Here is a 12,779-nt window from a genome sequence, read left to right as displayed (position 1 = left end):
GTCACCAGAAACTTAACTGGACCAGCCACATAAATACTGTGGCTACAAGAGCAGGTCAGAGGCTGGGTATTCTGCAGCGAGTGACTCACCTCCTGACTCTCCAAAGCCTTTCCACCATCTACAAGGCACAAGTCAGGAGTGTGATGGAATACTCTCCACTTGCCTGGTTGAGTGCAGCTCCAACAACACTCAAGAAGCTCGACACCATCCAGGACAAAGCAGCCCGCTTGATTGGCACCCCATCCACCATTCACTCCCTCCAACACCGGCGCACTGTGGGAGAACCTTCACCACACAGACTGCAGCGGTTCAAGAAGGTGGCTCACCACCACCTTCTCAAGGGTAATTAGGGATGGGCAATAAATGCTGGCCTTGCCAGCGACGCCCACATCCCATGAATGAATTTTAAAAAATTAAACAAATACTTTGGTTCTGTCTTCACGGAAGAGGACACAAATAACTTCCCAGAAATATTAGGGAACCAAGGGTCTAGTGAGAAGGAGGAATTAAAGGAAATTAGTATTAGTAAAAAAATAGTGCTGGAGAAATCAATGGGACTGAAAGCTGATAAATCCCCAGGGCCTGATAATCTGCATCCCAGAATAATAAAAGAGGTAGCCATGGAAATAGTGGATGCATTAGTTGTTATCTTCCAAAATTCTATAGATTATGGAACAGTTCCTGCAGATTGGAGGGTGGCAAATGTTACCCCACTATTTAAAAAAGGAGTGAGAGAGAAAACAGGGAACTACAGGCCGGTTAGCCTAATATCAGTAGTTGGGAAAATGCTAGAGTCTATTATAAAGGATGTGATTACAGGACACTTAGAAAATATCAACGGGATTAGACAAAGTCAACATGGGTTTATGAAAGGGAAATCATATTTGACAAACCTACTGGAGTTTTCTGAGGATGTAACGGTGGAATAGATAAGGGAGAACCAGTGGATGTGGTTTATTTGGATTTTCAGAAGGCCTTTGATAAAGTCCCACATAAGAGGTTAGTGTGCAAAATTAAAGCACATGGGATTGGGGATAATATACCGGCATGGATTGAGAATTGGTTAACAGACAGGAAACAGAGAGTAGGAATAAATGGGTCTTTTTCGGGGTTGCAAGCAGTGACTAGTGGGGTACCGCTAGGGATCAGTGCTTGGGCCCCAGCTATTCACAATATATATCAATGATTTGGATGAGGGAACCGAATGTAATATTTCCAAGTTTGCTGACGACACAAAACTAGGTGGGATCGTGAGTTGTGAGGAGGATGCAAAGAGGCTTCAAGGCGATTTAGACAAGTTGAGTGAGTGGGCAAATGCATGGCAGATGCAGGATAATGTGGATAAATGTGAAGTTATCCACTTTGGAAGGAAAAACAGAAAGGCAGAGTATAATTTAAATGGTGATAGATTGGGAAATGTTGATGTACAAAGGGACCTGGGTGTCCTTGTACACCAGTCACTGAAAGTAAACATGCAGGTGCAGCAAGCAGTTAGGAAGGTAAATGGTGTGTTGGCCTTCATTGCAAGAGGATTTGAGTACAGGAGCAAGGATGTCTTACTGCAGTTATACAGGGCCTTGGTGAGACCACACCTTCAGTATTGTGTGCAGTTTTGGTCTCCTTACCTAAGAAAGGATATACTTGCCATAGAGGGAGTGCAGCAAATGTTCACCAGACTGATTTCCGGGATGGCAGGACTGTCGTATGAGGAGAGATTGGATCGACTCGGCCTGTATTCACTCGAGTTTAGAAGAATGAGAGGGGATCTCATTGAAACATATAAAATTCTGACAGGACTAGACAGACTGGATGCAGGGAGGATGTTTCCCCTGGCTGGGGATTCCAGAACAAGGGGTCACAGTCTCAGGATATGGGTTCGGACATTTAAGACTGAGATGTGGAGAAATTTCTTCACTCAGAGGGTGGTGAACCTGTGGAATTCTCTACCACAGAAGGCTGTGGAGGCCAAGTCACTGAATATATTTAAGAAGGAGCCAGATAGATTTCTAGACACAAAAGGCATCAAGGGGTATGGGGAGAGAGCGGGAATATGGTATTGAGATAGAGGATCAGCCATGATCACATTGAATGGTGGAGCAGGCTCGAAGGGCCGAATGACCATACTCCTGCTCTTATTTTCTATGTTTCTATGTTTCTAATGTAAGTCAATAGATATTATTGTGTAAAGACTTTATAACCTGCATTGTGGCCACTGCCATTCTCTAATAAGCACCTGATACAACAGCCAATGGGGAAGGGGCAGATAGGCATGTGTTTGCGACATTGATCCAGGGGAAAACAGCCCTGGAATTATTTGTAGGGGCACATGGACCAGAAATGCTGGGATAATAGAATGGAACCAAGGCCAGAGGAGATGACCAGCACTGTGAGGAAACTAATAGAAAAGAGGTTGGTGTGATGAAAACTGCTCACACTGTTTCCCACTTCTTGTGAGTGCAGGGCAGCTGTGATCAATATATTTGGGGAACTAACCAATGACCATGAGGATATGGGTGAGCGACCATTTGAAAAGTGACACTTTAAAAGGGCATGTTGGTCACCTTGATAAACTACCTTTGTATTAAGGCACGTTTGGCTGTTCCCATTGGTGACTACAAGAAAAAAGGCAGGTTCCACTACATATTGTGCCAAGTTGCAAATACCAAGTTGAGGTTTTTATTTATCTTTACAATTTTGTGGTTTTATGATTGGCAATAATTTTAGGCTCTTATCCCATTCATGAATTCCTTTTCCAAGGACACCAACAGTAGCAAAAGAGAGAATATTTTATTTGACATCATGGTGCAGAGTGTGCCAGCACCTTCATAGATGTCCTTTAGCGGGGCATCTAGAGTGTTTCCACAGTCAAGTAGAAGGCTAACATAATAACTAAGAAGTTATTTTCATTTTCAAAATACTCTATCATTTCCCATTGACTGTACTTGTCCCAGCAAAACAAATACTGTAATTGTTGACAAGTATTGAGATCTGGTTGGCTGAAGTGAGAGCCTGGCTCAGCTGGTCGATAAAGGAAAGCTCGTTCTCATTCTCCGAAGATTGGTTTGTCAAGATAGTTGAACTGATATCCTTAATGCTGGTGAGGATGGCCACATGGATTCATTGACAGCACTTGTGGCAAATCTGATCCGACTACCCCAGGAGTCACATGTAAAGAGTAAAGATGGGTCTCTCTTATGAGAGACGATTAAGCACAAAACCAGGAAATCGATAAATTCAGAGCTCCTGTTATGAAAAGCAAAATAAAGCCGCTCCAAGATTATGAAGGGTTATGATAAGGTATCTAGTGATAGATTGTTGCAATTTAAGATAACCACAAAAAGAATTAAAGAATGTTGAAAAATGTTTTTACACGCATGGGACATCAATTTTGCAATGGTGGCGGGTTGGCAGCAGGTGGCTGGGGGCGTGGCAAACCCGAATAAAAAAATACTACCGTTTCCGACTCGATCGCAATGTAATTGATGGTGATTAAACTTCTTTCCGGGTTTCGCACCCGTCAGCCAGCCTGATCAACAGGCTGGCCGCCAACAGGAGCTGCAACACTAAGGGGGAGGGGGAGGAAAGAGAGAGAGCGAGATGTCATCCCGCACTGGAACGGAAGATTGGGGGGAGCAGGGAGAGTGGAAGATCGGTGGGGGAGGGGGGGTAGAGGGGAAGATCGGGGGAGGGGACAGGGGAAGATCGAGGGGGAGAGTGGAAGATCGGGGGGGAGAGGGGAAGATCGGGGGGGCGAGGGGACGATCGGGGGGAGAGAGGACGATCAGGGGGGAGGGGGGACGATCGGGGTGGGAAAGGGGACGATCGGGGGGGAGGGGACGATCGGGGGGGGAGGGGACGATCGGGGTGGGAGAGGGGACGATCGGGGGGGAGGGGACGATTGGGATGGGAGGGGGACGATCGGGGGGAGGGGGACGATCGGGGGGGAGAGGGGATGATCAGGGTGGGAGAGGGGACGATCGGGGGGGCGAGGGGACGATCGGGGGGAGAGGGGACGATCGGGGGGGGCGAGGGGACGATCGGGGGGAGAGGGGACGATCGGGGGGGGCGAGGGGATGATCGGGGGAGAGAGGGGACAATCGGGGTGGAGAGGGGAAGATCGGGGGGAGGGGAAGATCGGGGGGGGACGATTGTGGGGGAGAGGGGACAATCGGGGGGGAGGGGACGATCGGGGGGGAGAGGGGACGATCAGGGTGGGAGAGGGGACGATCGGGGGGAGAGGGGACAATCGGGGGGGGAGAGGGGACGATCGGGGGGGGAGAGGGGACGATCGGGAGGGAGAGGGGATGATCGGGGGGGGGCGAGGGGACGATCGGGGGGGAGAGGGGGAAGATCGGAGGGAGGAGAGGGGATGATCGGGGGGGGAGAGGGGAAGATGGGGGGGAGAGGGGACGATCGGGGGGGAGAGGGGACGATCGGGGGGGGAGAGGGGACGATCGGGGGGGGAGAGGGGACGATTGGGGAGGGGAGAGGGGACGATCGGGGGGGAGAGGGGAAGATCGGGGTGGGAGAGGGGACGATCGGGGTGGGAGAGGGGACGATCGTGAGGGCAGAGGGGACGATCGGGGAGGGGGGAGAGGGGACGATCGGGGTGGAGAGGGGGGAAGATCGGGGGGGGAGGGGGACGATCGGGGGAGAGGGGGAAGATCTGGGGGGTGAGGGGAAGATCAGGGGAGGGGTAAGAGGGGGAGATCGGAGAGGGAGACATCAGACGTTGGAGCAGGGTGGAAAGGTAGGTTGATTTAGTGTTTTAACTTTGTGCAATGGGTTGTTATTTAATTTATTTTGTTTCTTTTTGCCTGATCCGGCCCTTCATGCTTGGTTTCAACAGGCGTGAATCAGAAGCCGTGGGAAAGCCGCCCAGATAAGTTAAAAATCATTCTAACTACCTAATATGTCACAAGTAAAGTGCCTGAAGTACCGAGGTACATTTGACTCTTTAACTATCATCCCGCCGGCTTTAATTGCCAGCGGGACTTCCGGGTTCAGGACGCCCGTGCGCACAGTGGTGCGTCTGTGGGAAACTCGGAAGTCGGCGGGTTTGCAGCCAGCTTCCGATCCTGCTCTGCATTTCTGCAATTTTCACAGCCCCCCACCCTGCCCCTAACACATCCGCAATTTAGGTTTAAAATTGAGCCCATGGTGGTTAAAATGTGGAATTCACTGCCACAAGCTGTTTTTGAAGAAAGAATGATATAGTTGCTTCAAAAGGTGGGTTTGGGGAGATTTTTTTCATTCACTTTATTCCTAGATAGTTTATTTTGTATTAAGTTAATATTATCGAGCCACAATGAAAAGAAATACAATTACATTTCATAACGAAGTGCCAGCTTAGCTTAGTTGGTAATGTTAATTGTATCCATGCGATTTATGTCAATTAGTGTTAATTGTATTGAGCTGGTGAGCATCAATTGGGAACTCTCTTGTATCCATTTATAAGAGAGCTGATCGAGGGTGTGGTGTGTGTGTAATGTGGAGCTCTGTGAATAAAGGCTTGGAAGCAACTGAAGACCAGGCTCTAGTATTCAATCCTTCACCACCGGGCTATCCAATTTATAACGGGTAGCACTCTCACCTCTGAGTCAGGAGGTTGTGGGTTCAAGCCCAGAAGCTGAGCACATAATCTAAATTGACATTTCAGTGTAATAGTGCAAGAGTGCTGCACTGTTGGGGGTGCTGTGGTTTGAATGAGACGTTAAATTGAGCAGAGGCAGCTCGCCAGATGGGTGCTGCCTCACCCAACACTGTGTGTACATGTATGAGCGAGCGGGGAGTCGGTGTCACGGCAGCAGCTCGAGCCCTCGGTGAGCAGGATGGAGCCGAGCATTGGGGCCGTGCTCCACATCGGGGTGTTGGTGGTGGTGGCATTCCACAAGAAACGTTGCTAGGGTGAGCGGCGGATTGGCCCGGAGCTGGGGGGTACGGTGGGGGGGTGGGGGGTGGGGGGAGGGTGCGGTGATGGGACAGAGGCCTGAGCTGTGAGATTAGAGGGAACGATGGAGGTTTACGATCAGGAAATAGGAGTTGAAGAAAAGGCGCTGGCTTTATCAAAGTGATTATCAGCTTCCTCTCCTTCCATCTGTTTGCTGGGTCCCTCTTACTCTTTGGCCTTGATTTCTTCTTGTAATGATAGATAGCTTTGGCCAAGAAAATAAAACCATTGCGCATACGTGCAAAGGGCCCGTTGCTATGGTTTCACACTGGCTTGGTTAGGCATGTATAGCTGTGCCTCACCTGTCAAAGAGATCACCAACCGTTACCAAAACTAAGGCCACATCCACCTACCCAGGAGATCCATTGCACTATTTGAAGAAGAGTGGGGAATTCTCCTGGTATCCTCAACATTCATCCCTCAACCAACACTATCCAAAACTGATTAATTGGCCATTTACTTTGTATCATTTGCTTTTGTGGGACCTTGCTGTGTACAAATTGGCTGCTCTATTTGCATACAAAACAGTTAACCAAAGAAGTAATTCATTGAATGCGAAGTGCTTTGGGATGTCCTGAGAATCTGAAAGGTGCTATACAAATGCAAAAGAGTTTTTTTCTTTCTTATATGAAGTGTACTATTTTATTAGGAAATATAAAAGCTTATTATACTCTCTCGCAAATAAAACTAATGAGATTAAACTCGTTTTCACACTTTATGATAAATCCTCACAGCGGCACACAGAAATGTGATGAGTCTTGCACACTGTCAGTGCATGTTGGGAATCTGGGTATGGAGGCCAGTGTGCCCCACAGGAATGGCCTTCTTTGTTGCCAACAGCTCTCTGGTCCCTTGCCCAGCTGGCAATTCTTCATGTGCCAACCTGGATAGTGGACATTGGCAGGCTATTTTCCTGGGCGGGGGGGGGGGGGGGGGGAGGTGGAGGAGGGGCAGTGAACCTGAACCTGATTATTACTTCTAATGGACAGAAAGTCTTGCAGGGCCCACTAAACTCGAGGCATGTTCACGCCACACAAAGTTCCACATGGGAGTGCAAATTCATAAAATAACCCACATGTGGGTTTTTGCTTCTCAAGTTAATAAACATCAGTGGTGGGGATTAGACAAATTTCCTGGAGTGTGATCAAGATCAACATCAACTATTCCCAAGGCAGCTACAACGGGTTACATCCAAAATAAAGACACATTTACTCTGTCCCAACTGTGTGCTTGTAGCCCACAGTGGAGGGCATTCTGAGGTGCAGCAGTGTAAACATTTCCAGTGATCATTTGATGATTGATCCACAAAATGTGGCAGCAACTGCAGAGTGCAACATGACTTGAACTGTACTTACTGAGTCGTATATTCCTTTACAGAGTCATGCTCGGATTCAGATGAAGAGAGTCCTGTGAAACATATAAAGGAGAATGGTTGAAATGTTTGCCTTTCATAAATTGGCAAACATTTTCTAATAACAGATTCACACGCACTATAGAAACTGTGTGTTGTGCAATGAAACAAATAGATTAGCAGCGTTAATCAATGAGAGGTGTGAACAAGGGGTAGAAATTTGTTAGCGCCTCTAGGTGGAACAATCCCTGTGCCCGAACAGATAGGCCTGAGGCCTGATCTATATTGGTCCTCGGTCCTCATTTTAAAAAATCCGGTGAACTGCCGACGCTGGCAAAGTGGAGGTGAATGTCAGGTAAGTGCTGGGGAAGGAAGGAGAACGGGAGAGGGGGGCAATCGTAAGGCGGCAGTTGCCCTCAGGATTGCTGTAGAGCATGGAGGAGCAGTCCTGCTCCTTTTAGGTGGCAGCCACTTGCTCAGGCGTATCTACTCCTGGGAAAGCTGAGTGGAGCTGGCCCAGCACTTGCTTCTCTCAGGGCAGCCTAATTTCAGGAAGGAGGTCCTTAAACAGGCGTTAGACCCCCCTCATTAGCATATATAAGAGACCTAATGCCTGTTTTAGGCTGATGCCAAGGTCGCCGCTAGTGAACCCAAACCAAAATGGCATCGGATGCTGTTTGGGGGCGGGAGGTTGGCCCTCTAAATTGGACCTCCATGCCCCTGTTTTCCAATCAGGAAATGGGCACAATGAAATCCAATTTGCACCCCAACCTCCTTTACTTTCAAGGGCAAATTCAGTGTGGCTGCACTTGCAGTGCAGAGACTCACTCGTGGTGAGCGAGGGTCAGAGATAGGGCTCTCCCAATTCTCTGACCCATGCTCACAGATAGTGAGGGTCCACACCAAGAATGCAGCATCCCTGAACTTACCCTTTAAAATATTACATGAAAAGTATCTGCACCCAAAACATTAAGCTGTCTTTTCAATTTACAGATGCTGAATGACCCGTTGTACAGTTCCAGTTTTTTTCTTTTGATCTTATATGTATTATTGTTTGTTATCTCATTTGTTTATCTTTCTGAAAGTCTATTTTTAACTCCTATAATAACACACATTTATTTATGGTGCAGCTGTTTTTCTAAATGTCATGAATACACTAAAAATGGTGAAATTGTTAACCCCACTTGCAGAAATCTCATCCTGCAGCATTTGTTCCTGTCTGTTTCTATTTCTATGGGACTGATATTTGTTTGAGAGGACTATCAATTCAGCAAATTTCTTTGGATGGCAAATTGAGCACATTAAAAGTGTTGAATTCTTAAGTAAACAAACTGAACAATGAAGGTTCAGAGGTCTCAGAATTAAAGGCAAAGATGGTTCATTAACTCTCCTCACTTTTCTTTTGGATATTCTCACCGAAATGCAAAGTTTCTAATAGCATAAAATTCCATTTCATGTAATTGTATAACCGGTTAGCGTTGAGTACAACCATTAAATGTTCATCCTATTAAAATGTACAGGACATGTTGGGGCTTGAGCACATAATCTAGACTGAGATTCCAGTGCAGTACTGAGGGAGTGCTGCACTGTCCTTTGGATGAGACATTAAAGTGAGACCCTGAATGTTCATTCCAGTGCTTCAAATGGTTTTAAAGACCCTGTGACATGATTTGAAGAGTAGTAAAGTTCTCCTGGTGACCTGGCTAATATTCCTCCCTCAAGTTACACCACCTAAATAGATTGACTGGTCATTCATATCAATCTTTAAGAAATTACATCCAACCAACCATATCATCAGAAACACCTGTTAGATACAGGTGTTCATTACACGGGTGGATTCTAAGGCAGAATCGATGGAATTTAGGACAGATGACATCATCCCACCAAAACCTGTCATTTGCTTGGCACCACACAGTGGAGGGCCTACCACCAATACCACCAATACCATCGGAAAACTTAATGGTCCACTCCAAACTCCAGCCTCTGGGTGATCGATCCACCTTTCTTCTGCTCTCCCCCTTCATTGGGATATCAGAGCTGCCAGGCCTCAAGCTGCCCGTTATGCTGCCAGCCCTGTGCCAAGCCCCAGACCTCCCGTTTCACTCCCAGTGCCCTGCCACCTCTCTATCCTACATGCCAACCCCAGACCGCAACCTTTGACTTTATCCTGGCCTCAATACCCAGTTCCACCACCTTAGTTTCTCTCTTACTTGTACATGTTGCTTTTACCTCTCATGCAGACTGTCCTCAGCCAATCTTCCACCCATATTTAAACCGTCACCACATTTCTGCAGACCCTGGCCTTTAACATAGCTAAGACATAGAAATTTAGTACCACAGTACAGGAAAATGTCTGAGCACAATACGGAGAAAGTGCGACATACAAAAGAGAGAGGAGGCTGAGGGAAAGAGAGATGCACAAAAAGAGTGATGGAGAAACAGTAAGATAAATTGGATACAAACAGAGAGATTCAGTCATTGCAACAATTAAAGTCTGTTAGAGCCGTATAGAGAGAAAGAAAAAGAGTGCAAAAATAAATAGAAAAACAGAGAAAGGGACATAGAAAGAATTAGAGAGTGAGAAAGAAGCAGAGAAACAGTAACAGCAAGAGGTACAACTATTATTGTCCATGATCAACACCATTGGGAGATGAACTAGTTTATAAATAGAGATCTCTAATTAATAGAGATATAAGTGGTGCATGCAATAGAACAGCAGGAAATATATAAATATAATATTCACAATTCATATAGCATGGTAAATATGCTTCAAAAATGTCTATAAGCAACAAAAAAAGTAATTGAAGGGTCATTTTCTGCTTCTGTGCCCCCAGATGATCGGTTCATAGCCCATGCGATTTTCTGTTCAGGAATTGAAGTCTAACTTTATGCTTTATTTCTTACATTTGTTGGCAGGATACTTAGTATTTAGGTAAGCTCAGTGGATAAAGGCTTTAAACTGTACTGCTGCCTAAATTACACTGCACAAAGTAGTCCAATACATTTTTTATCATCTCCTAACAGAAGGCATGAAGTGCTGATGGAGGAGCTCAGCCCTTTCACTCCCTTCAAAGATGTTGTCATTGGGCAAAAAGATGTACATGGTGTCGGTGATGCACAAGCAGGAGGGGAATGTGCATAACTCAGGTACCTTCTCTGTGCAAATGTGTTTCAGCATGACTGTGCTCTCCCATATACTGTGTGTGCAGCAGCAACCTCTCTGTCTGTGTGCATTTTCTTCTTCTTACAGATACATCCCACAACCCCAGGGGCAGAAAGCCAGGCCCTTTCCACAATAAGTCTCACCTCAGCACTCAGCATCGTCACCAGTTCAAGCACGTTCAGCCTGGAGGCAGACATTCTGAAGGGTTTCAGTGATTTGGGAGGGGAAGTACTGGGTGAGTCACTTCTCTCAGGTATAAGTGGGGCAGAGTTGATGGCTTGCTGCTGCTGCTACGTGGAGATACAGCGCGACCACTGAGCCTGCAGAATAGTGATTCTGACCCTACAGGACTGCTATGAAGCGAAGGAACTTCAGAAACATGAATGGTACAGCAGTCAGTTGTCTCTTTGCAGAGCATGATGCAAACATGGTGCACAGTTAACCGTTGTCTGCTCTGCAGGTAGCCATTGAGTATTGTGAACTATCAGTGGTATCTGTAAGATTGACCTCATGTGTGCAGGCTGTACGCACAGCTGTAGCATCTCTCATGCTGCTGAAACAGTTGAGACAATATTTACAATGCATCTTGCTCTTCTCTTTGCTAAACCTTTGCCAACTCTCCTCACTGCCTTAATATTACACTCACGGGGAGTCACTAATGTGGTGTGTGGCTAGAAGGCAAGCATTAGATCATCTTGCATGTTTGCCTTTAATTGATTAACAAATCATTAACAAGCCGAATAAACCATTAACACAGGTTCTGTGTGTTAATGAGCATTATTCAGAATTAGTACTGGGAGGAGTTGTGGGAGCGTGGACCAAAGTGTATTATTGTTCCTTTAATGTTAACACACCAAATTACTGCACACAGAAAACATTTAGTGCATGCATTTGCTCTAGAGCACAGAGCAGTTTTCCCCCATTGGTGATTTTCTCTACAAATGTCAAAATGAAGGGAAATATTGTCGTAATGTTCTTTGTGCAATCATATGACAGCATGAAATCAGATTACTAAAACTCATGGCTTTCTTACACAGATACTGAAAGCGGCATTGCTGATAGATTTTGATCAACTAGTTTCTGACTTTAATGTAATGTTAACTTTTCCAAAACACAATTATTTTCTGATGCAACAAAATACACATTTCAATACAGCAAGATGAGACTCTCATGAGGTTTGGATGATGCAAAGGAAATATCTGTTTTTAGCCATGCACCATAAAGAATCAAACACTAAAAATTGTTTTTTTAAAACCAATGTTGCCAAAAAGAATTCTGAAAAGAAAAAAAACCTCCTCCGAACCCTCCTATTAACAGGATAGGCTTGGCTCTGCATTTCAGTCACATGTGGCACATTTACCCATTTTTATACATAATTAAATGAGCATTTCTTAGTAAGATTAAAGGTCAGATATCCTTCCTCAGGGCAAAGGTTGATGTGTTACAAGTTTTGGAAGTGTTCCTGCCTGGTCCCCCCACTTTTCCAGTTAAGGGAGGAAGCTTTAGAAGTTGTGCAGCTATGAAGGATGGAGAAGCTAAATTAAGAATATATGAAAAAACAAATGCATCTTAAAAATAATAAAAAGCAATGTGAATGCTTTCCTTTCATTTAAATGTGTGCTAATTATCAACATATCTGTTGTTTTTCCTTCCCACTTTTGGTTTCTGATTTAGGACCATTATTAGAAATAAGAACATGGAAGATGGCTGCCTGGTAACTGTGTCAGAACGTTGGATTCCCATATTGAGGGCCTTAAATATCAGTCATAACTGACCTTCAAATTCTTTTACCCCCAAATTGTCTGATGATCTCAACTGAATAGATGGAGCACCCTAAGAGAGCCAAAGGTGTACAAATACTAGCATGTTGATGACCAGAAAACCTCCATCCCAGAAAGACTTCCTTCCTTGTACTGGCCTGTCTCATTTTACCCATGATGGTCCAGTCTCTAACATTTGCACCAATGATTTCACCTGTCAGGTGCATGTGTGATTTTGGACGGTGAATTTCTCCTCTCCCATCAATAACCTATCTTCTAAGAGAAACATATGTACAAATGTCAGTCAGACTGGTATTTGAATGCGGGCCTGTTGATCGGTTAAGTGTTCTCATGCTGTAGCATTTAGGCCACCCCATGCTTGCCAAATCTTAATTTATCACATGATAAAACCATGTTCATTGCCATTGAATGGATGGTAGAACAAGCCTTCATAACTGCACAACTTCGAGAGCTTCCTCCCTTAACTGGAAAATTGGGGGAATCAGGCAGGAACACTTCCAAAACTTGTAACACATTAACTTTTGCCCTGAGGAA

The 12,779-nt window shown here is 45.6% G+C and overlaps 1 protein-coding gene across 5 annotated transcripts in view; it reads right to left on the bottom strand.

Moving 5' to 3' along the window:
- mypn (myopalladin) overlaps nt 1-12,779 on the bottom strand; it is a 441,574-nt gene that overhangs the window by 310,672 nt on the left and 118,123 nt on the right. For all 5 annotated transcript variants that reach the window (XR_010966743.1, XR_010966742.1, XM_068002628.1 and 2 more), the window contains exon 4: nt 7,306-7,357. Coding sequence is in view for 3 of the 5 variants with exons in the window: in XM_068002628.1 (XP_067858729.1) it covers nt 7,306-7,357 (52 nt within the window). In the remaining 2 variants the exon portion in view is untranslated. The remainder of the gene's footprint in view (nt 1-7,305; nt 7,358-12,779) is intronic.

The sequence above is a fragment of the Heptranchias perlo genome, chromosome 21, assembly GCF_035084215.1.
Source record: "Heptranchias perlo isolate sHepPer1 chromosome 21, sHepPer1.hap1, whole genome shotgun sequence".
Lineage (NCBI taxonomy): Eukaryota > Metazoa > Chordata > Chondrichthyes > Hexanchiformes > Hexanchidae > Heptranchias > Heptranchias perlo.
This window is presented reverse-complemented; position numbering and strand designations above follow the sequence as displayed.